The 25,644-nt window shown below is 39.4% G+C and overlaps 1 protein-coding gene across 2 annotated transcripts in view; it reads left to right on the top strand.

The window, feature by feature from the left end:
• The window catches only part of PDGFD (platelet derived growth factor D), a 279,623-nt gene that overhangs the window by 213,005 nt on the left and 40,974 nt on the right, over nucleotides 1-25,644 (top strand). For both annotated transcript variants that reach the window (XM_080641016.1, XM_080641015.1), the window contains exon 4: nucleotides 24,781-24,843. In XM_080641016.1, coding sequence (XP_080497142.1) covers nucleotides 24,781-24,843 — 63 coding nt within the window. The remainder of the gene's footprint in view (nucleotides 1-24,780; nucleotides 24,844-25,644) is intronic.

Raw genomic sequence — 25,644 nt, 5'->3', positions numbered from 1 at the left:
ACAGGGAAAGAAGGCTCTAACACTGCCTAGAGAGGCCATATATAGACCTGGAAGTCAATCCAGAAACACTGCCACCCAGGGGCTGAATCACAAATTGACTCTTGTGTAATCAAAAATAAAGGAATACGAGAAATTAAGACACTCTGCCTGCTTAAAATCAGGACTGGCTTACAACACTGAAGAGTAGTGGAACGCAGGGAATTGCAATACTGTCCGGACTGAGAAACAGGCATGCCAAACAGAACAACAGAGGAAGTGAATGACCTTCACTACTCCACATTTTATCTTTTTATTTTCATTTTTTGCATCTTTTACTCAAGAAACTAATTTTTTTTCTTTTTTCCTCACTTGATTATACTTTTTTAATTATTACATTTTTATTTTCAATACGTATTATTACTACTGCTATTTTATCTTTTTTTTTTAAGTGTCATTTTATTTTATCTTTATTTTACTTTGGGATTAGTGTTCTACATTCTATTTTCATCTTTCCTTTAGCATCATTTTACTTTATCTCAACTCTACCTTTATGCCATCAGACTCTTCCTAACCTTCCCCTTTTTGGTGTCCTATTTATCTTACCCCTTTCCTGCTTTAGATTTTCCCTATTCTTTCTGTTTACCCCCTGTTAAAATTTCACCCTACTTACATATCTAATCTCCAATCCCCTGCTCCAAGTCCTTACACACCTCTCTCTTCACTGTCTTAACTATCCAAAAAATTGTTTTTCTCTCTGTCGTTTTGTTGTTGTTTGCTTGAATGTTGATTATATCGAATTTTTATGCTTTTTTGTGAGATTGTTTTGCTTATTCTTCTTTTGTTTGTTTATTTTTTGTTTGTTTTGTGCTTCTGTTTTCCCTTGCCTCACTCAATATTACTTGGTGTTGTAGTTTGTATTAATCCCCAGGTACTTGTTGCTGGCATTTGCTGGGATTAGTGATTATTCTATTGGAATTTTATCCCCATATATATAGTTTGTTCCCCTTTCTCTCTTAGTCTCTTTCTTGTCTCTCTTACTTTTTCTTTCCTTTTCCCAATTTCATTTTGACACCTTTTTTTTCTTTTTCCTTTCTTTCTTTTTCCTCTTCTTCTTTCTCTCCTATTCCCTAATTTGCCTTTCTCTGGTGGTCACCTTTATCAGAGGTTATTAATATCGTGAATACATTTCTGTTCAGTGCCTTGTGTGTTGTACCTGGCAGTGCCGTATTTTGTGCCTTTAAATCAACGCAGGAGAGAGAGAACTACATAACCAGACATCCAGAGAAGAGAGACCATGGGGAGAAAAAGAAACAGCCTGCATATGAAAGAAAAGCAGGCATCACCAGAAAAGGAAGTAAACGAAATGGAGGCAAGCAACCTTCCAGAGAAAGAATTCAGAGAAATGGTCATAAGGTGGCTGAAAAGAATGGAAGACAAATTCGACAATATGAGCAAGAACCAAGAGGAAATGAAGAAGAACCAAGAAGAAATGAAAAATGACATCGCTGCTGTAAAGAACTCAATAGAAAGCATCAAGAATAGATTAGAAGAAGCAGAGGACCGCATCAGTGAGCTAGAAGACAATATGGGAAAAAATACCCAAGTAGAGCAACTTCTAGAAAAAAAAATTAAAAGGCAGGAGGAGAGCCTAAGGGAACTTTGGGACAACACGAAACAAAACAACATCTGCATAATAGGGGTTCCAGAAGGAAAGGAAGCTAAGCAAGGAATAGAAAACCTGTTTGAAGAAATAATGACAGAAAATTTCCCTGATGTAGGGAAGAAAAAACCCACACAAATCCAAGAAGGTCACAGAGTCCCAAGCAAAATGAACCCCAAAAGACCGATGCCAAGGCACATTATAATTAAATTGGCAAACACCAACGACAAAGTAAGAATCTTAAAAGCGGCAAGAAAGAGACAGAAAGTTACATACAAAGAAACCCCCATCAGACTAGCGACGGATTTCTCAACAGAAACTCATCAGGCCAGAAGGGAATGGAATGAAATATACAAAGTCATGCAAAGAAAGGGTCTGAATCCAAGAATACTGTACCCAGCAAGGCTATCAATCAAAATTGAAGGTGAAATCAGGAGCTTCACAGACAAAAAAGGACTAAGGGAATTTATTACCACCAAACCAGCAATGCAAGAAATGCTAAAGGGTCTGCTGTAAAAAAAAAAAGAAATAGGAAGCAAAGAAGGAACACAGGGGTAAAGAATAAAAATGGTGACAAATAAGTACCTATCAATAAGAACTTTAAATGTAAATGGTTTAAATGCCCCAATCAAAAAACATAGGGTAACGGATTGGATAAGAAAACACGACCCATATATCTGCGGTCTACAAGAAACCCACCTCAAAAAAAGAGACGCACACAGACTGAGGGTGAAGGGATGGAAAAAGGTTTTCCAGGCAAATGGAACTGAAAAAAAAGCTGAGGTAGCAATACTTATATCTGACAAATTAGATCTCAAAGTGAAGGACATAACAAGAGATAAGGAAGGCCACTTCATAATACTAAAGGGAGCAATCCAACCGGAAGAAATAACTCTGGTAAACATATATGCACCCAATACAGGAGCACCCAAATACATAAAAAAACTCCTGGAGGATATCAAGAGAGAGATTGACAGCAATACAATCATAGTAGGAGACTTTAATAACCCACTATCATCATTGGACAAATACTCTAAACAAAAAATCAGCAAAGAAACATTAATCCTAAATGACTCACTAGACCAGATGGAATTAATTGACATCTTCAGAACATTTCACCCCAAAGCCACAGAATATACATTCTTCTCAAGTGCACATGGGTCATTTTCAAAGATAGACCATATATTGGGACATAGGCAAAGTCTCTTCAAATTCAAGAAGATAGAAATCATATCAAGCATCTTCTCAGACCACAGTGGCATAAAACTGGAAATCAACTACAATAAAACAACCCAAAGAAATCAAACACATGGAGACTAAACAGCATGCTATTAAACAATGATTGGGTTACCAGAGAGATCAAGGAAGAAATAAAAAACATCATGGCAACAAATGACAATGAAAACACTACAATCCAAAATCTATGGGACACAGCGAAAGCAGTCTTGAGAGGGAAGTTCATAGCTCTACAAGCCTACTGCAAAAAAACAAGAAACAATGGTAATAAATTACCTAACCCTACAACTCAAAGAGTTAGAAACAGAGCAATAAGAAAAGCCCAGTGTAAGCAGAAGGAAAGAAATAATAAAGATCAGAGCGGAGATAAACGACATAGAGACCAAAGAAACAATAGAAAAGATCACAAAAACCAAGAGCTGGTTCTTTGAAAGGATAAACAAGATTGATGAACCTCTAGCCAGGCTCACCAAGAAGCAAAGAGAGAGGACTCAAATAAACAAAATCAGAAATGAAAGAGGTGAAATAACAACAGACCCCACCGAAATACAAAGGATTACTAAAAAATACTACGAACAACTCTATTCCAACAAACTGGACAACCTGGAGGAAATGGACATATTCCTAGAAAAATATAACCTTCCAAAACTCAATCAGGAAGAATCTAAACAGCTCAATATGCCAGTAACTATGGAAGAAATTGAAGCAGTCATGAAAAAGCTTCCGGAAAACAAAAGCCCGGGGCCAGACGGCTTCACAGGAGAGTTTTACCAAACATTCAAGGAAGAACTAAAACCTATCCTCCTTAGACTATTTCAAAAAATTCAAGAGGAAGGAACACTTCCAAGCTCCTTCTATGAAGCCAGCATCACCCTAATACCAAAACCAGATAAAGACAACACAATGAAAGAGAATTACAGGCCAATATACCTCATGAACATAGATGCCAAAATCCTTAACAAAATTCTAGCAAATCAGATCCAGCACTACATCAGAAAGATCATACACCATGACCAAGTAGGATTTATCCCGGGGATGCAAAGATGGTACAATATCCGCAAATCAATAAATGTGATACATCACATAAACAAATTGAGAGATAAAAATCACATAGTCATATCAATTGATGCAGAAAAAGCATTTGACAAAATCCAACACCCTTTCTTGATAAAAACTCTCAACAAGGTGAGAATAGAAAGATCATACCTCAACATAATAAAAGCTATATATGATAAATCCATAGCTAACATCATACTCAATAGGCAAAAACTAAAACCATTTCCCCTAAGAACAGGAACAAGACAGGGATGCCCACTCTCACCACTCCTGTTTGACATAGTACTGGAAGTATTAGCCTTTGCAATTAGACAAGAAGAAGAAATAAAAGGCATCCAAATTGGAAAAGAAGATGTAAAACTGTCCTTATTTGCAGATGATATGATATTGTACATAAAAAACCCAAAAGACTCCATCAGAAAACTAACAGACTTAATAAATGAATTCGGCAATGTAGCAGGATACAAAATTAACGCCAAGAAATCTATGGCATTTCTATACACCAATAGTGAACTTACAGAAAGAGAGACTAAAAAAGCAATCCCATTTACCATCGCACCAAAAAAATTAAGATACTTAGGAATAAACCTAACCAAGGAGGTAAAAGACCTATACGTGGAAAACTTCAGGACACTGAAAAAAGAGATAGAGGAAGATGTAAACAGATGGAAGAACATACCATGTTCATGGATTGGTAGAATCAACATCATTAAAATGTCCATACTACCCAAAGCAATCTATAGATTCAATGCACTCCCCATTAAAATACCAATGGCGTATTTCACAGACCTAGAAAGAACTCTCCAAAAATTCATCTGGAATAAAAAAAGACCCCAAATAGCCACAGCAATCCTGATAAAGAAGAATAAAGTAGGAGGGATCTCAATACCAGATTTCAAGCTGTATTACAAAGCCACTGTCCTGAAAACAGCCTGGTACTGGCACAAGAACAGACATATAGATCAATGGAATAGAATAGAGAATCCAGATATCAGCTCAAACCACTATGCGCAATTAATATTTGATAAAGGAGGCATGAACATACTATGGAGTCAAGACAGTCTCTTCAATAAATGTTGTTGGGAAAATTGGACAGATATATGCAAAAAAATGAAACTAGATCACCAGCTTACACCATACACAAAAATAAACTCTAAATGGATACAGGACTTAAATATAAGACAAGAAACCATAAAAATACTAGAGGAATCCACAGGCAGCAAAATCTCAGACATATGCCGAAAGAACTTCTTCACTGATACTGCCCCTAGGGCAACGGAAGACAAAGAGAAAATAAACAAATGGGACTACATCAAAATAAAAAGCTTTTTCACAGCAAAAGAAACCATCAACAAAACAACAAGAAACCCCACTGTATGGGAGAACATATTTGCAAATGTTATCACTAATAAAGTTTTAATCTCCAACATCTACAGGCAGCTTATACAACTTAATAAAAGGAAGATAAATGATCCAATAAAAAAATGGGCAACGGACCTAAATAGAATCTTTTCGAAAGAAGACAGAAGGAAGGCCAAGAGACATGAAAACATGCTCAAAGTCACTAATTATCCGAGAGATGCAAATCAAAACGACAATGCGATACCATCTCACACCTGTCAGAATGGCTATCATCAACAAATCAACAAACGACAAGTGTTGGTGAGGATGCGGAGAAAAAGGAACCCTCGTGCACTGCTGGTGGGAATGCAGACTGGTGCAGCCACTGTGGAGAACAGTATGGAGTTTCCTCAAAAAACTGAAAATGGAACTCCCATTTGACCCAGTAATCCCACTCCTAGGAATATATCCTAAGAAACTAGAAACACCAGTCAGAAAGGATATATGCACCCCTATGTTCATAGCAGCACAATTTGCAATAGCTAAGATTTGGAAGCAGCCTAGGTGCCCGTCAGCAGATGACTGGATCAGAAAACTATGGTACATCTACACAATGGAATACTATGCTGCCATAAAAAAGAAGGAATTATTACCATTTGTAGGCACCTGGATGGAATTAGAGAACATTATGCTAAGTGAAATAAGCCAGTCAATGAAAGAAAAATACCACATGATCTCACTCATTTGGGGATAATGAAAAACAGTATAAACTGATGAACAAAAAGATAGATACAGAGGCAGTAAAGCATCAAACAGACTGTCAAATTACAGCGGGAAGGTTAGGGAGTGGTGGGGGAAATAAGAGATCAACTGAAGGACTTATATGCATGCATATAAGAGTAACCAACGGATGCAAAACATTGGGGGGTGATGGCATGTATGGGAGTGGGGAGGGGCAATGGTAAGATATGTACACATATAATACCTTAATAAAAAAAATTAAAAAAAAAAGATGACCCAGTCCAAGAATGGGCTGAGCTCCTACTCTTAGTACTTTGCATATGCATAGATAGTTTTTATTTTTAAATTTTTTCAATGCTTTCTAAAGTTAGTTCTTGCACTTTTAAATATTTTTGTTTGATTTGTCCAGAACACATAAATAACAATTCTTTATATATGTATGGTAATTTTCATTTGACTTTTGTGTACATCTGTTTCTCAGAGTACTTTTTTTTTTAATATCTTTTATTGACTTTTTACAGAGAGGGAGAGGGAGAGAGAGTTGGAAATGTCGATGAGAGAGAAACACCAATCAGCTGCCTCCTGCACACCTCCTACTGGGGATGTGTCCGCAACCAAGGTACATGCCCTTGACCGAAATCGAACCCGGGACCCTTGAGTCTGCAGGCAGACCCTCTATCCACTGAGCCAAACCGGCCAGGGCTTTCAGAATACTTTTATGTATATCCGTTCTTGTCTCATCTGTTCCTCTTATGGCCAAATTGAGCATGGTTTGTTTATTAAGTGTGTCCAATGCCCAGAACAGTGCTTAGCAAGTAGTAAGGACTCACTCAATCATTTGCTGTGAAACAGGACAGAACTACTTTTGCAGGGAGGCTACTGGAGATACTTATGAAGCTAGGGGATGCATTCTATCCCCAGGGAAAAAGCCAAGAAGTGGTTATACATCCTTTTGCCTAATTGTTGCAAGGATGAGCAGTCAGGAAACCAGATCTCTTTGAGAAGATGCAAAATACATTAGATAAATTTTATCTAATGTATCTCTGCCTATACCCAGTGCACATGGTGGTAGGGAAAATGAAATGAGATGAGAGGTGTTAAAACTTCATGAAATTTTCAAAATCTCAATGAGAATTTTAGGTGATAGTATATTAGACTATTGTCAGTTAGATGGACCAATCAACATTTTTTTTTCTCAAGGAAAAAAACATGGAAATGTGTTAAATCTAAAACTTTCTATGTGTCAGTACTTTTCTATCAGTTTTACAGAAAATGATCTGTTTAACATCAAAACATCCCTTTGAGATAGGAATTATGATTATCCTATTTTCAGATAAGAATATTAAGACACAGAGAAATTAAGTAATGGGTACAAGGACTCTCACTGGTCAGTGTGGAGTGGGGCTGAATCCAGAGAGTCTGACTCTAGAACTTGTAACTGGTGATTCCCACTTTTGCAGAGATATTAATATGGCCATCTTTCCAGTAGAAAGATAATATATTGGAAAGAGTGTACTGGTTTGAGAAAGAATGCAATGAAGGCCCACCTGGGCAGGTTAGTTTCACATGAGTTACCTAATTTAATCCTCATCTAACCTAGAGGGTCCTGGGGGTGGGGGAGAGGGTGGAGAGTTGTTTTGAAAATCAGGAATAATGTCTACTATAGAGTCTACTTTCCCCAAGGTCACTCAGTCAATGTTCGGTGTGGCATTAGGTATTGAGCACTCTGTCAAGAAAGCCACATTTTAAAAATGCTTTAACCCAGTAATTATCAAATTTTTCTACCAAACAAAATAACTGCAAGGTGAATAGCAAAGTAGTGTCTTAACTCCTGCTCTTCATTTAAAGGCATGGAGTTTGCTTTTATTTGTTTGTACTCAGAGATCCTCTGATGAAAGCTGTCCAGACCCATTTGTATTCTAGCATTTTTATGACCCCTGCTGGGTTTAGAGATAGGTTTTAGTAATCCCACCAAATCAATTCCTGCTGACCAACCTCAGGGGTTATCATAAAGTACTTAAGAGGGTCTTATCTATTGAAGCCTCTCATCAGGCAAACATTCTAACTCTTCTTTGAAGAAGAAAGGTAATCTTGTACTCTGCTGAGGGATAAGATAAAACTAAATTGTATTTGAGTGAAGAAATGAAGAATGCTATTATCATTTTAGGGGGTTGATTACCAAAATGAGGAATAACTTTTAATTCTAAAGCTGCCTTAGAAGATTATGGACATTCCAAAGTGTTTTTCTAAATCAACAGAAGAATTTCTTGTCTTCAAATTGTCCCTACTATTCTCATCTCTCAGAATAACTATTTGTTGTTTACTATTTGTTTTCTAGGGACTCCATTATGTTGTAATATCACTGAAGTCCAGATGACAAAAGTTTTCTTTTTTCTTTTTTCTCACACACAGAAAGGGAGGCATGTAGACAGGGGTGAGTGCTAAATGAAAAAATAAATTGTCATGAGATTGCTGTGATGAGCAAATGAGATGATTTGTGTAAAGCCCTAGTTTTGCCTTGTACATATTTGTGTGTTAATAAATATCTGTGGGATGAATAAATTAATAAGACCTATAGAAATAAATGCCCTATTAGGGCTATAAGAAAAGTCCTGTGTGTCTACAGAGAAAGGAATGATTTAAGTTCATCTAGGAGGTCTGGGGAAAGGCCCCGGAAGAAGCAGTATTGAAGTTGACCCTTGAATGATAATTAGAGTTTTGATAGCCAAGGGGGTAACATGTGGAAAGAAGAGCGAGTTAGTGCAATGGGGTACAGTATATCTAGAGATCTAGGCTCCAGGCACCAGACCTGCCAATGATGTTGATACTTAGCCTTTTGGGGACTTGGTTTCTTGTCTGTAGGCAAAGGATGGTCAGGATGAGAGCTCACTGAAAGCAGTGACCTTGATGTTCTGCTCATTTCTGTATCTTTAGCACCTTGACCTGTGTAGTCAGCAATGGTGGAAGTTCATAAGTACCTGTTGAAGGGTGATTAGATACCCTACTTAAAAATATGCTACATCTGCATGGAAAACCCTCTGATTTGCCCTGCTTCTTTCTCTTCAGACTCATTTCCTGCCTAGTACTTTGGGCACATAGCACAAGGCACACACATAGGTTCAGGATCTTGCTACTCTGCCTTTGTGCCTGCTCTTCTTTCCACGTTACTCCCTTGGCTATCAAAACTCTAATTATCATTCAAGGGTCAACTTCAATACTGCTTCTTCCAGAGCCTTTCCCCAGACCTCCTAGATGAACTTAAATCATTCATTTCTCTGTAGACACACAGGACTTTACTTATAGCCCTAGAGCATTTATTTCTATAGGTCTTATTAATTTATTCATATCACAGATGTTTATTAACACACAAATATGTACAAGGCAAAGCTAGGGCTTTACACAAATCATCTCATTTGCTCATCACAGCAATCTCATGACAATTTATTTTTTCATTTAGCCAGCACTTATTGAGTGCATGTTAGTTAACAGACACTGTTGTAGGTGCTGTGGTTTGAGCAGTGGAAACATACTACCCTCCAGGGGCTGACATTCTAATGACACAGACTCAGAAACAAGTACAAACATAAATGAGCAAATACCGTAATGGTAACACATTAAGAAAATAAATGTTGCTGAAATGAAAGGAATGCCACAGGTGGGGAATTAGAATGAATCTAGGTGACAAATTCCTCAAGGGCAATTGTGCAAGTTATGCATCTATGTATTACCCAGTGCCCAGCACAGTGAGGTCCATATTTTGCTCATTTAAAAATCTTAGTCATAGAGTGAATAGAACTCTGTGATCTTTAATCTCCTCCCCATCTCCAAAACTGTGCTGCTGAGTTAAAGAAATAGGTATAAAATATAAATATAAGATATGAAGTACTGTATGTCTTAAAAAATCCATATGCAGGGAATATCTCAGTTAAACTTTGTGCCAAGGCCAAAAGCATCATCAGCTCTGACTTTTCCAATCCGGTAGAGGAAAAGTAATATCCAGTCTCTAGAGTATTTTCTCTTTGACTTTGGAATGTATCACCCTATTTATTTATTTATTTATTTATTTATTTATTTATTGGCAGCATACATTACTTTGTAATTATATTTAGCTTAGATGGATATGGCCTGAATTTGCATTTGCTAAGTACACAGCATGTGATACTTCAATAAATGTATAGCAGGAAACAAAAGGGAGCCAATCTACTATTTAAAATCTGCTGTGCAAAACCTATTGTTTCCATTCACTGTAACTGCTGATGAATATTGCTAATATAATAACAGGCAAAAGTAAAAAATGCTGCTGCTATTAGATGATAATCAAAAGTAAAAAGGATTTATAGAAGCTCATAGACAGGAACAATAAGATTCAAATTGCAGGATCTGTCATTTACACACCATTTATCCTTTTTTAGAAATGATTTTCACAGCCAGTAGGAGAAGACTAAGTTGTTTAGTCAGGAATGATGATGCAGTTACATGGACTGAGTTGCACATCTGTTCCCAAGAGATCTTCCTTGGCTTTAACCACAGTCTGGCCACAGTATTGAGTTTTTCTCTGTGCAAAGCTTTACCAACTCTTATCAGAATGAAACCCAGGACCTGTGTGTTTGGCAATTAGCTCCAACAAGCTCAGCTAATGGGCCCAGACAACAAGCCTGCTTCTGAGATTTGAAACCCAAAAACTACTTTGATTAGTCGCTATTTGAGTGGGAAGTGGAAAGAGGAACTGCAAAGTCAAGAATGTGCTAATCTCACCTTCTGTCAGAGGGATTTGTAGGGGTGTGAGGACTGCACTTCTGTTTCAAACTTTACATTAACCAACCCTCTGGTTTAACCACACAAATGAGTCTGGAAATCCCCCTACAGTCAGATGAAGAATAAGGCTGTCCTTTGAATTAACGGTGACTTCATTTACATAGTTCTACAATGTTAACACAGTTATTAAATATTTTACATCCATTGTAGCCTATAGAGCCAAATTATAGTTATGATGGGTGGCAGCTCTGATGAATGCACACTGGTTGAGTGTAAGGATAAGGATGAATGTATACAGGGGGATTGTGTTACCAACAACACAAAGTCATGTCCGTAGGCAATATTCATATTTAAAATGAATGAACAGCTTTTGAATGATTTATAACTGACTTGCCCCCGCTTCTTTTTATAAGATGTTCCCCTTTACTTCATAACCTATAACTTGCTGAATAACGTTTCATGAGTGCTTTTTTTCCCTGGTAGTGTGACTATTGCTTTGTCTATTGGACTTCAAATGGTATTTTCTCCCTAATGTCAGATGTAGGAAATTAGCAATGGAATCATTTGTATTCACAGAGGAAATTATTTTAGCTAAGGGATTTGGGTGAGCTGGTCCTAATCTTCATAGTGTTTATAATTTCCATTTTCTCTAGTATTTGTTTTAATAATATGCTAGCTTTTGGCTAAGATGAAGATAATCTAATTATATGATGCCATTCAAGTACAGAGAAACTTAGAAGTGCTTAGGAGTGTGAATTTCTGTACAGAGTTATCCAATGAAAATGAAATGGTTTGTTGAATTTAGAGTACAAAACAGTGTTTCCTTCTTCAGCAACAAAACAAAACAAAACAAAACACAGAGAGAGAGCTCACTATGTACCAAGCATTGTGCTAAATTCAAGGGATGAAAACATGAATAATTCAACTCAATATTTCTTCTTTTTATTTTAAACTTGCAATTTTCCTAAGGTAACAAAATACTTTCCTCAGCTATCCATTTTAGCTTGGGAGTGTAAACAGTTTTTAAGATTAGTTTAGCAATATCAAAAGTACAATCTTCAATAATTTGCAGGCTACTGGTGAACCGAACCAAATGTTCTTTTGAAATGCATTTAAGGAATATATGAAACCTATACTTAGCACAAATCAAGGATGTTTGTTTATCTTATAAAAGGAATCTTTATAAATAAAAGGAAGAGGAGTGCAGCAGAGATGAAAAACCATAGAGAGTCAGCCTTAAGTTCAGATAGATATGTGTGGAGCCGCTTACAACCAGGCTTGCTTCCATGGGCAAGTTGCTTAAGGATCCCGACTCTCTGCTCTACCATATCTTAAAGCTGCAGAAATGATGAATGAGATAATGTACCAAAAGGGTTTCAAATAGAGCCTGGCACATTATCTATGCTCCATAAAAGGCGACTTTCACTACAAAATAATCATGGCATTTTCTTAATACTAAACGTTATTGTGTTTACACAAGCTGTTCACCGGTTTTAAATCTGCACTTAATCTCTTCAACGACACATCATAGAGAGACTGCTGGCAGTAATTTTGGAGATGCAAATTAAATATTCATATACCATTTGGTCTGCATCAAACACAATGAAAGCTATTAGGAAAGTTACACTTCGCAATGTGCAGTTTTCTGTGCATCTCCTTGTTTGGTAAACACGGGTTTTAATCAACCTTCTTGACCATCCATCTCTCCTCTCATGTTTTCCTCAAGTCTTAGTACACAAACAATAATTGCATGTTGCTCATCCTTTTCCAACTTGAATAAACCCCCTCTCTCTATCTGCACACACACCTTTATTCTTCTCTAGCTTTCAGGTATGGCTTATATGACATCCTCCTAGTTGATAAGCTCTTCTCTGCTCCCTGAAGGGACTTCCTTCTTTTCCCATTAGACTGATATTTGCTCTAATCTTTGCTTATCCTATTGGGAACACCCTCCCAGACTAAGTTCTTTCTATCTGAAGAAATCTGAAACTCACAAGTATTAAGCTCCTTGTCCAATAATATAAGAAATAAAATGAACTTTTGAAAAATATTTTGACATTAGCATCACAATTACATGGATTATTAGGTGATGAATCCTAGAAGTTCTCAATTAAAAAAATGTACTTTATTGTCCATAATGATAAATGAAAACATTGTAAGACTAACTCTTCAACCGGTGGAAATCGGAAGGCATGTCTTATCTACGAGGATATTTGTTATAAAGATGTGGTTTATATTTTATTAAAATTATATTTCCAATAATAGATGACTCATGTACAGGGCTTCTTATAGCTCTAAGAGTATCTGTTATTAAATTTCACAGACAAATTCTCTTACTTGGAAAGATGCTCTTTCTTATTAATTATTGATTCTTGAATTCTTGATATCCTTGTATTAAATGTTGTTGCCAATAAAAGCTGGTCTCCAGGCAAGGTCTTTTCTATATTACATGAAAAAGAGCTGATTTGATGATGAGCATGTACAGGCAGTTCCCGGGTTACGTCGGATTCGACGTACATCGTTTCGTGGTTACGTCGCCATCTCCCATTTATTTATTAAAAAAAAAAAAGTTCCATCATTTTGACATACGTGCATATGTACTTTATGTTTTTTATTATTTATTTACCACAAGTAAAGGTCAGGAATTGTTATCTTTCTTTTAAATTTGTTTTACTGTTTCACTTCATTACTGCTGTGTATGTGCTCCATGTGAGTGACGCAGGTGCTTATGTAGGTGGGTTCCGACTTTGGGCGAAAATCGCATTTCGTGGCGCCACGGGATTGGGTCTCTGATGTAACCCGAGGACCTACTGTAATGAAATATACTTGTAAAGGTTTGGTTGGATCACAGAGTTTGATTGACCCTAAGGGTTTTCAATTTCTGCTTTATTCTGTTCCTATAAACATTAGGACTAAGCATATTATTATTTTATGTACATTTCTTGGACAGCATTCCAGAAATTCATGTACTGAAGTATCAAATGTTTTCGCTCTAAAGCAGTGGTTCTCAACCTTTTTAATGCCATGACCCTTCAATACAGTTCCTCATGTTGTGGTGACCCCCAACCATAAAATTATTTTCGTTGCTACTTCATAATTGTATTTTTCTACTGTTATGAATCGTAATGTAAATATCTGTGTTTTCCGATGGTCTTAGGCGACCCTGCTAGCGTCTCTCAACCTGTGGGTCATGACCCACAGGTTGAGAACCGCTGCTGTAGAGCCTAAGACCATCGGAAAACACAGATATTTACATTACGATTCATAACAGTAGAAAAAATACCATTATGAAGTAGCAACGAAAATAATGTAATGGTTGGGGGTCACCACAACATGAGGAACTGTATTGAAGGGTCATGGCATTAGAAAGGTTGAGAACCACTGCTCTAAAGGATTTCCCCCATAGAGTGATCTCAGGGCACAGGCCTCTAGTTTAGCATTATTTGAGTTTCCCTCAGTGAGACATGAACACAACAGAGTGACATGCACACCTGAAGAACTGACTGAAAGAATAAATATTGATAGTAGCTTGTTATTGTTTTATGAACTTTGAGAAATCCCTCTATGTTTTTATGCATTTCAAAAAGCATTACTCAGTCAAGAAGGACAGATACAATTAGGATAAAATTTCTTTATTTTATTTTCTGATAAATAAATATAAAACAGCAAACAGAATTTTTTTTTTCAAAATTAGGTAAAATACTCTGACAAATGTCTTTTAAAGTTTTCCCCAAATAAGTCATCCTTAGTAAGTTAGATAGTTTTGGTTGAAAGCTTTTTAAAAACTCAAGTAACTGCCTAAGTTTTAAGAGATGTGGAATACAGCCCTGTGAGCAATGAACAGTTTATGGCTCATCTACTCATATGCAGCATAATCACCTAGGATAAAACTGAACAGCCATTATCTGTGAGATCTGGGAACAGGTGGTACAACTAATAATCCCTAATGTTCCTAACAACTGTCTCTAAAGACTCAAAAGACAAGTGTCCCCAGCTCCACTTTCAAATGACAGGAAAGGCTTTTGTTTGCCCATCCATTGCAGGAACTCAATGATTAAATGTGTGCAAGCTACCCTTAGTGGAGGAATCAGAGTATTATTAATTTATTAGCTTTTAATATACCACTTCACTCTGGGATGAGTTCAAGGGGACTAATGGCAAAGAGGGTTATCTGGCTATTTCTTTCTGTAGTGTTATTTTATCCCTCACTATATTTGCTTTCAGCCTGTGAGTAAACTGTGTTGCATTACTCATGTTTCAGGTGGATATGATCATTCTAGAATCCTTTATATCTTATCTTTAGATAATTTTATATTCAGTAATTGGTGAAAAGCATTTCCACAAGAAGGCTTTTATTTTCCACCAGAGAATACATGGGAACACCATTCGATATAATGATATAACATAAAAAGTTTTAGGGGTAAATGTCACACACATTTCAATCCTTTTTTTTTTCTTTTTCATTGTTATTTTTGAAGTTTACCATTTCTTATTAAAACTAAATGTTTGTTAAGGAAACTGTAGAACATGTATATATAATGTTGACCTTAAAAATAAAACATAGTTTGTTTGTTTTTTCTCAGCAAAAATGGGTTTACTCAGGAACAGCAGACAATTACAAGTTGGGACATGCAAGGTATGGCAAAAGCCATATGCAAGTCCAAAGAACAAATGAGAGGAACCTTCTTTTATAGCAAAAAGTGGGATTTGGGAAAAGCTGTTATGAAGAAAGAGTCCAGAGGAGGTAACTGGGAGTTTGAATTGTAATGGCTTTTCATTAGACAGACTGTCCCAGTGTGTTATTGGCTGGGCTGTTGCCATGGGAAGAAAAAATCTTCATTCATTCTCCTGAGTTAGTATTGTAGAATAGAAAATATCTTCCTGTTGGAGTTGCACAGAACTTCTCTTCCTGTTCCGGGCAACCAGGAATGAGTGGTAGGGCATGATAGCTCCCTGGTTGAGGTTGCCTTTATTAATTTTCACAATAGAAAAAAAGAAAAGAAAAATAATAATTCATTGCCAACAATGTCAATATTTGTGTGAATGTTTTTTTAAAATATATTTTTATTGAGGAAAGGAGAGGGAGAGAGAGGTAGAAATATCAATGATGAGAAAGAATCACTGATCTGGGCTGCCTCCTGCACTGCCTCCTGCATGCCCCATACTGGTGATTGAGCCTGCAACCTGGACATGTGCCCTGACTGGAATTAAAGCGTGACCTCCTGGTTCATAGATGGACACTCAACCACTAAGCCATGCCAATTGGGCTGTGTGAATGTTTTTAGTCCTGTTTCAATCAGATATCTGTACATTTTTCTAGCAAAATTGTATGATGTGGATCATACTCTATATGAACTTTTGATTTATAAGTTCATTTTATTTTAAGAATGCTAACTGTTAGATATGTTACAAGTGAGTTTGCTAGTGTCATTATGCTTTCGATTTGTTTTTGTTATTTTGGGATTTGTACAACATTTTGCACATATGAGGTGTATCAATTTTTATGTTTTTGACTTTTGCATTTATGCTTAGAAATATATCTTCCACACTTTGATTACATTATAGAATGATATATATCAATATCACTAATTGGTGGGTTGGAAAGAGCATTTGATTAATAGTTTATTGGGTTTTAGTCCTGACTCCAGTAATAATTAATTTGGGAATGCTCGGCATTCCATGTGGCTCTTTGAACTTCAGTTTGCTCATCTCTCAAGGAAGAGCATTAGACCCTAGACAGTGTCAGCACCGAAGTGCAGATATTCCCTGCATGGACTGTGGGAACAAAGTCACCAGTGCATCAGCATCTTCCTTTTAGGATGGAAGGTACTACAATTACAATCCATGAGCAAGGGTGGGGGGCATGGGGCGATAAGGACACATATGTAATACCTTAATCAATAAAGAAAAAAAAAAGAATACATAGTCACAACTGAAATTATGTCCACCATAATGTCAGCACTCCCTGCCTTGGGTTACTAAGTGCATATGTTTCACTGGCTTTTCAAGAGCCTCTTTTTACAACCCCAAACAGTATGAGTGATTCACAAGCCTTTCCACATTAAATTATTGGACATACCACTATAACTTATATATAATTTTGTGTGTTCTTTTTAAGCCAACTGCATAAAAAAATACAAAAAAAAAAAAAAAAAAAACAAACAGAGAGAGATAAGGACATCAAGGGCTGACTTTGTACCAACTTCTTGGAACTAGTTATCTCTTAGAAATAGCTATCTCTCCACAGAAGAATGGGACATGGCTTTTAAATAATTTATCTGAATTTACTGTAACAAAGGACAGAAATGTATTTTTAAGTTGATTGTTTTTAATACATTTTAAATTATTATTCACTGTTCATTCTGCTAAGTAATGCTAAGGGCACTCTTCTACTAAGAGCATCCACACACAAAAAAGTTTGTATTCCATTTGTGTACTGCTTGTAAAACCAAGCTGTCTACCCAGGATGATAGAAAAATACTAGAGGCCCGGTGCACAAAATTTGTGCACTTGGGGTGGGTCCCTCAGCTTGGCCTGAGCCCTCTCACAGTCCGGGAGCCCTGGGGGGATGTCCGACTGACAGCTTAGTGAGTCTAAGCCGTCAGTCAGACATCCTTAGCACTGCCACGGAGGAGGGAGAGGCTCCCGCCATCCCCGCTGTGCTCGCCAGCCATGAGCCCGGCTTCTGGATGAGCGGCACTCCCCCTGTGGGAGCACACTGACCATCAGGGGGCAGCTCCTGTGTTGAGTGTCTGCCCCCTATTGGTCAATGCACATCATAGTGACCGGTCATTACACCATTCACTCATTTGCATATTAGCCTTTTATTATATAGGATACACTGTAGATGAGACCCCCTAGAACCATAAGAAATGCAAAAAATTCACTGTTAACTCATTCTCAAATTGCCCCCACTTAAAATCAAATTGCCCCCCTGTGGGGCATGTGCTGCACCTTGGGAACCACTGGGCTTGACACTTTTCATCGCTGAGCTTCATTTCTGAATACATACACATATGTGATGGGAATTGTAATCTCTTCTCTGCCTACCTCACGGGGTTGTCATGAGGAGGTTCTGAGTTAATAAACCTAGAAATGTTTCATCAAGTAAGTGATGTCTAAACGGGAAGGGATTGTTATTTTTAAGCTCATGGGTACCCTTGTAGATAACAGATGCTGATTAGGGGAGGAGGGCACGATTGTTTCCTGGGACTGTAGGATTGTTTCCTGGGACTGTAGCTATGGAAGCTTTGCAGAAGGTTCCGCAGGCCTTGGAGGGGCGAGCTCTGGCCAGCAGCCCTGTAGCGGTGGTAGTCCCTGGAGGTGCTGGCGGGGGGGGGGGGGGGGGGGGAGGAGGGGGGCACTAAGGGGGCGTTAGGGGGGGCAGCAAGGCCAAAAGGGGAATAACTGTCAAACCTCCCCGCTTGGCACCATTCTTTAAATTGTACGTGGCCGTTTTTTTTTTTTGTTTTGTTTTAAATATATTTTATTGATATTTCACAGAAAGGAAGGGAGAGGGATAGAAAGCTAGAAACATTGATCAGCTGCCTCCTGCACACCTCCCACTGAGGATGTGCCCGCAGCCAAGGTACATGCCCTTGACCGGAATCGAACCCAGGACCTTTCAGTCCGCAGGCCGACACTCTATCCATTGAGCCAAACCGGTTTCGGCTGTAAGTGGCCGTTTTGCAGCTATACCTTGCTCAGGGTGAGGCTCCAATCTCCTGGAGCGGGGAGGGGGCCGGGCCAGGGTGGGGCCAGGCAGGCTAGGAGGGTGGGTTTAGCTGTGCCCCCAGTGAGGTTCAGTGCGCTTCTGCTGCGGAGAAGGCACTGCTGGGAAGGAAGGTGGGTCTGACCCTGGGGACCACTCAGGCCTGCCTCCACCTGGGTCTGGAGTTGTAGGGAGGAGAGGCATGCCCGGCCTCAGCGGAGGGGGCCTGGCAGCGGTGGGCCGCAGGCTCCGGGTGCCTTGGGGGCGCTGATGGGTCATATCCGGCATGCTATTGTTGTGGGCACCCCTGGCGGGGGTGGCGGGGTGGTGGAGGAAGAGATCGGGAGTCGGAGGTACTGGCGGCAGCTACCCCAGAGGCTGGGTCTTCTCCCCATCCAGTCAGCCTCCCTGCCCCCCCGGGGGTGCAGGGGCTGGGGTAGAGTGTCCATGCATGGGGATTGGAAGAGCTCTCCATGGCCGCTTCCTCTTCCTTCAATGCAGTCCGGACTCCTGTCAGGCGCTCTCCTCAGACCCCCAGGAACTTGGCTCCAGCCGCCCCGCCCCTCCATGGCTCCCTGCAGCCCCCACCCCATTGGGCTCTCCCCAGCTGCCCGTCTGTCAGGAGGCTGCTGGGGTGTCCTGCTGCAGGCAGCGAGGTCCTGGGGCAGGGGGTAGGGGTGTGGGAAGCAGCTCCAGAAAAGTTTAATAAACCCCAGGTTGACGTAAGGATTTGGCTGTGGGGCCATGGCAGAGTCTGCCTGGGTGGGACGAAATTGCACTAGACCCAGAGTCCCACCCTGCAGCCCTGCAACCCTGCCCACCCTGTGAACTGTCATGATGTGATCCATCCCAGATAATTTGTATATTCCTCTATTATATATGTAGATGTAACAAACAGTGTGACATATGCACTAACCTATCAGAACGGACTCTGACTATGCTTGCCTGCAGTGAGGGGTAGAAGTTGAATGTCATCCCTGAATGTCCATGAGAAATCAGAGAAACTAGAGCATAGAGGTCCTCCAAAAAGTAAAAATAGAACTACCAAATGATCAGCGATCCCTCTCCTGGATATATATCCAAAAGAAATAAAATCATTACTCCTAAGAGGTATATGCACCCCCATGTTTATATGAATGAATAAAGAAAATGTGACATATATTACATACCATATAATATACACAATGGAATATCACTCAGCCATGTGAAAGAAGGAAATCCTGCCATTTGAAGTGGCATGGACATTGGTTGGACCTTGAGGGCATTATGCTAAGTGAAGTAAGTCAGGCACTTACATGTGGAAATGTGGACTCTAAAAAAAATAAATAAAAAGCCAAACTCATGGTTGCCAGGAGCTAGGGAATAGAGGAAATTGGGAGATGTTGGTTAAAGGATATAAACAAAGAGTTATAAGATGGATATATTCTGGGAATCTAAGGTACAGTGTGGTGACTATAGTTAACAATACTGTATTATTTACTTGAAAGTTGCTAAGAGAGTAGATCTTAAACGTTCTCACCACACACACACACACACAATTGTAGTTATGTGAAGTGATGTATGTATTAACTTCTTTGGTAATTAATCATTAGCAGTACATACATATATCAATGATAATTTGATATATGTATGTACTGCTAATGATTAATTACAATGTTATGTGTCAATTAATGACAATGTTATGTGTCAATTATTTCTCAGTAAAGCAGGGGGAGGGAAAGATAATTCTAGCTGTCATGTAGAATGTAGAATCTAGGGAAAGAGTAGAAACATGGAGAAAGTTAGCAGGCAATTGGGAGAATTGCTGGTATGTTGGACTTGGAAGGTTGTTGTGGAAGAGATGAGAAATGATCATATTAAGAATAGATTCAGAAGGTAAAGTTGTTATGTCCCTTCCTATGACAACAGGGCTCAAATTTGGAGGTTCGATGTTTTATTCTTAAAAGAGATAGTGTTCGCTTTTCTAAGTTCATTTTAAATGTCACTATAAATAATGACATTTTAAAATAACATAAACTTCTTGGTTTCTTCCAAATGTTTACTATTCCTGTTGCCAAGAGAAGATATCTTAATGAAATTCTCTATCATTTTTTCCTATTAAAGTTTCTGACTGGAATCCTATAGTCAAGACAGTGACAAAGCTGAAAACTCTTTGTGTAACATTTATCAAGCACATGTGCAGGAAAGGCCCTTTATATTTAAAATGTTTGGCAGAGTATACTTTTTTTCATGTGTCTATGCAAGAAAATGAAGTAAACTGAAGTCACAGAATTTAGTAAATAAACACATAAAATCTAAATAACTAAGAATAGTTTGAAGGATATCATCGTAGAACCTCCTACCAGTACTCTGCTTTATGTCTTTCCGCCTTTTCTTTTTTTTTTTTTAAATATATTTTATTGATTTTTTTACAGAGAGGAAGGAAGAGGGATAGATAGTCAGAAACATCGATGAGAGAGAAACATCGATCAGTTGCCTCTTGCTCACCTCCTACTGGGGATGTGCCCGCAACCAAGTTACATGCCCTTGACCGGAATCGAACCTGGGACCTTTCAGTCTGCAGGCTGACGCTCTATCCACTGAGCCAAACCGGTTTTGGCCTTTCTGCCTTTTCTGTTAACTCCTCCTTTAGACACTGCTTCATCCAAGCCAGCTGTCATGATGTGAAACGTGATCACACAGTTGTGTACTCAGAAATGAGCTCTGATGGTCCTAGCCCCACAAGAGATAGCTACATTATACAGAGCACACCATTTAGCTCTCTGAGAATTCATTTTCTAATCATTAAAATGAAGAGACTGGACTAGAGAATTCCAAAATTCTTTCCAGTTGCAAGATTTTAAAGACTGTCCCTCTCTGATTTTTACACATGCTTTAGTTGCCATTATTGTGATTATAATTACTAAATCTACATTTCAAGTGTAAGCCTATCATGAGGTCCATTCTCATATAGCAAATGGCTTCCTAAACATCTCTACCTGGATATTGCATAGGCACCTCAAATATACTGTGTCCGACATGACTCATTAACTTTCCTCAGTAACTTGCTTCTTTTTATGTATATTTTCTTCATATTGTCTACATATTGCTCTCTTTTTTACTGAGTTTTGTACCGTACCTTTCTTGCAAGTAGCCATCTACTTATCTACTTATCTGAGCTCAAAACCCAGCTCAAAAGTCACCTTCTCAGCTTACTTTCTTTCTAGGTGGAATTTTCTATTATTTCCCATTGTTATTCTGATTAGTCTGGTTTCAGGGGACCCTTATTTCACCTGTTTATTTTTTTTTCCACCTGTTAATTTATGTGTTTGCATTTTTAAGTCCTTGCTTCTTTGTGATTCTACCCTAGCTTAGAATGCATCACATAGTAGGTGACTAACAAATATTGAGTCAATGAATGAAAATGAAAATTCTATTATCTGAGGATTGCTCATGTCTGTCTTATCCAGCATATGTCTTCATACCAACAGGCTCTTCAAGACATGGAGAAGTCATTAGCTCTCTTACCCAGATTCACATGCTCACTTGCTTAAAAAGACTAATAAATTCTGAACTTCATTTGTTTGCACACATTCTTCTACTGTGGGAATCGGTATTCTTTTCACGTGCACAGAGACCACATTTTCTCTTTCTTTCTCATCTTCCATGCAATTGAGATTAGAATAATGACTGCTAGCCAGTTTTCAATAGATGTGCATTCCTTCTACCCCACATTTGACTCAGTGCCCTCTTGGTAAACTAAAATTTTCTTCATCACAGACATTTATACATAAACTAGTCTCATCATGAGCAATTAACAAATGTACTTCAGCTCCACAAAATGGTAATGAAATTTAATCCTGATACTTAGCTCTCATTCAGTAAGTATATTTGGGCAAATAAATTGACATATTTGAGTGGCTGAATTGTTCACAGGAATATCTTAAAATACCTTCTACTCCCTGGTCAGGCTGGAGAAAATGAACCAAGGTGACTTATGTTGGCAGGATCAAGAAATCATGTGTTACATGTAAAAATGTTAGAACCAGCTTTCCTTCCCATTGTGTGTTTTTTGTTGTTTTTTTAACTTGCTGGTGCTAGAGTAATTAAAATGAAAGTCACAGACAATGTAGAGAGAAGTTTGCCTTAGAAGATAAGTTTCTTTCTCTTAGGTCCATTGCTATCACATATCCTTTATGGCTTCTTGAGATAAATAATTTTCTCAAGTCTGCCCTTTACCTTCTTTCCTTGAGTGTTTACTACTTTGTCACTCCCACAGTTATTTTCTTCCCTCTCTATTCTTCCTGGAATTTCTTGATAGAATCAGGAATTGATAGAAACAGTTAATTTATCTTTGAAAAGATCACTGATATTATAGACTAGCTCAGCCATGGGCAAACTACGGCCCACGGGCCGGATCCGGCTGTTCTATCTGGTTCTCTTACTCTCCCCTCCGCTCCTTTACTTTGAATTTATATTAGTTCACACAAACACTCCATCCATGCTTTTGTTCCGGCCCTCTGGTCCAGTTTAAGAACCCATTGTGGCCGAAACTGGTTTGGCTCAGTGGATAGAGCATCGGCCTGCGGACTGAAAGGTCCCGGGTTCGATTCCGGTCAAGGGCATGTACCTTGGTTGCGGGCACATCCCCAGTGGGAGGTGTGCAGGAGGCAGCTGATCGATGTTTCTCTCTCATCGATGTTTCTAGCTCTCTATCCCTCTCCCTTCCTCTCTGTGAAATATCAATAAAATATATTTAAAAAAAAAAAAAAAAAAAGAACCCATTGTGGCCCTCGAGTCAAAAAGTTTGCCCACCCCTGTACTAGCTTATTAGTAAGATTGAATATGATAGAACCAAACAAATATTAATTCTATCTAATAAAAGAGTAATATGCAAATTAACCACCACACCCACAAGCCACGCCCACCAGCCAATCAGGAGCGAGTATGCAAATTAACCCAACCAAGATGGCTGTGGCCACAGAGCGAGCAGGAGGCTTGGGTTTCCCCGGCAATGGAGGAAGCCAAGCTTTCCACACATCCTGGCAGGCCCAGGTCTCCACTCAAGGCTACAAAGTTTCAATTATAGAAGATAAATAAATCCCAGATCCCAGGGCCTCCACTTGGGTCACCGGGGGCCGTGGCTGGCCTGAAAACCACCACAGGCCCCTCACCCTCAAGGGAACCCCCACCCTGATCCGGGACACCCTTCAGGGTAAACCAGCTGGCCCCCACCCCCATCCGTGCACCAGGCCTCTATCCTATCTAATAAAAGAATAATATGCAAATTGACCATCACTCCAACACACAAGATGGCTGCCCCCATGTGGTCAAAGATGGCTGCCCCCATGTGGACATTAGATGGCCAGCAGGGGAGGGAAGTTGGGAGGGACCAGGCCTGCAAGGGAGGGCAGTTGGGGGTGATCAAGCCTGCAGGGGAGGGCAGTTTGGGGGGACCAGGCTGGCAGAGGAGGGAAGTTGGGGGCTACCAGGCCTGCAGGGAAGGGCAGTTGGGGGGGACCCAGGCCTGCAGGGGAGGGCATTTAGGGGTGACCAGGCCTGCAGGGGAAGGCAGTTAGGGGCAAACAGGCTGGCAGGGGAGCCGTTAGGCATCAATCAGGCTGGCAGGGGAGTGGTTAGGGGGTGATCAGGCTGGCAGGCAGAAGCATTTAGAGGCAATCAGGAAGGCAGGCAGGTGAGCCAGTCCTGGATTGTGAGAGGGATGTCCGACTGCCCGTTTAGACCAGATCCTAGGATCTGGTCTAAACGGGCAGTCGGACATCCCTCAAGGTGTCCCAGATTGGAGAGGGTGCAGGCTGGGCTGAGGGACACCCCCCCCCCCACCATGCACGAATTTCGTGCACCTGGCCTCTAGTACTGATAATAATTAGTGTTGATCTGTGAGTGCTTTATTAAGTATTAGTTATAACTACATAATAATCAATGGAGTCAATTCTCAAAACAACCCTGTGATTTAAGGACCACATACCAGCCTTTTACAGGTGAGGAAGAGAAGGATTGGATTGGAGAGGTTAAGTAGACTACCTGGGGTCACAGACAGTAGATGACTGAGCTAAAATCTTAACTCCTGTCAGCACATTTTCCATTTCACCAGTGCCTATAGGTAAATGTGAATGCAGTTGTTCATGCCTTGAGGAGAGGTGCTCAAGAAAATTGGTGACCTGTTCAGTGGGGATGCAGCCCCTATTCCTGTTGTCACTGAGTTGGGAGAAGATTCAGATGGCTGAGATGTTGAAACGGTGCATGTAATGAATTGAACGGAGGAATGATTGACTCACACGGATGTTTCTTTGCCTTCTAGGAAGATTTCCAACCCGCAGCAGCCTCAGAGACCAACTGGGAGTCAGTCACAAGCTCTATCTCAGTAAGTAATTGATTTTTCTGTTGCCAGTGGGGAAAAAAAAACAAAAAAAAAAAACAACTGATGGAGTAGCTAAGGTCAACCCAGAGCTACGTCAGCGGTATTACGGGCCTATGACTTGACCACAAGCCAGATCTCAAGCATGGTGTGTTCTTCTCTTTCATGTAGGTTACAGTGGCGCTGCCAGATGCCCCTTTCCCCTCTCTGAGACAGTTTTCAGGAAATGCCAGTACTCATTATGGGAACACAGAATAGACTATGGCTTAAGTATTTATCAGTTTCAAAGCAGAACATTCCAACCAAAGGACTGTGCAGATACATCAAACATATCAAACTGGTCCACGGCCCATGCTCAAGTGGGGAATTTTGAAATAGTTTTTTTTTTTTTTTTTTTTTTTAATATTCTGGGGAAGCTCTTAACATTTGTATTGTCAAGGCTCTTTTCAGACGTGAAAAAATTCCAATGTTTACAGTGAGATAACTTAAGTGCAAACTAGGCATGTGTTCTATTTGACTTGGAAATAAAACATCATACTGAAACTGTAAAATGGCTCATGCCCCTATTTTTTTCTCCAAATTTAGTCATTTCTCGTTATTCTGTCTTCTTATCTACTTTGCACAGAAAGAACAGACCTTGTTTTCACCAAGTCTATGGGTAGCACTGATGTAGCAATAAAATACAAGCTAACAAATGCAGCTGCTCACTGAAAGGTCAGGAGCATGGAGAAAGCTAGTCCCTGGTTTTAAAGTGGGTGGGTGTGGCTGAGTCAATGGAGTTGATCCCCCACCCCCCAAAGTGATATG

Source organism: Plecotus auritus (assembly GCF_963455305.1).
Source record: "Plecotus auritus genome assembly, chromosome: 9".
NCBI lineage: Eukaryota > Metazoa > Chordata > Mammalia > Chiroptera > Vespertilionidae > Plecotus > Plecotus auritus.
This window is presented reverse-complemented; position numbering and strand designations above follow the sequence as displayed.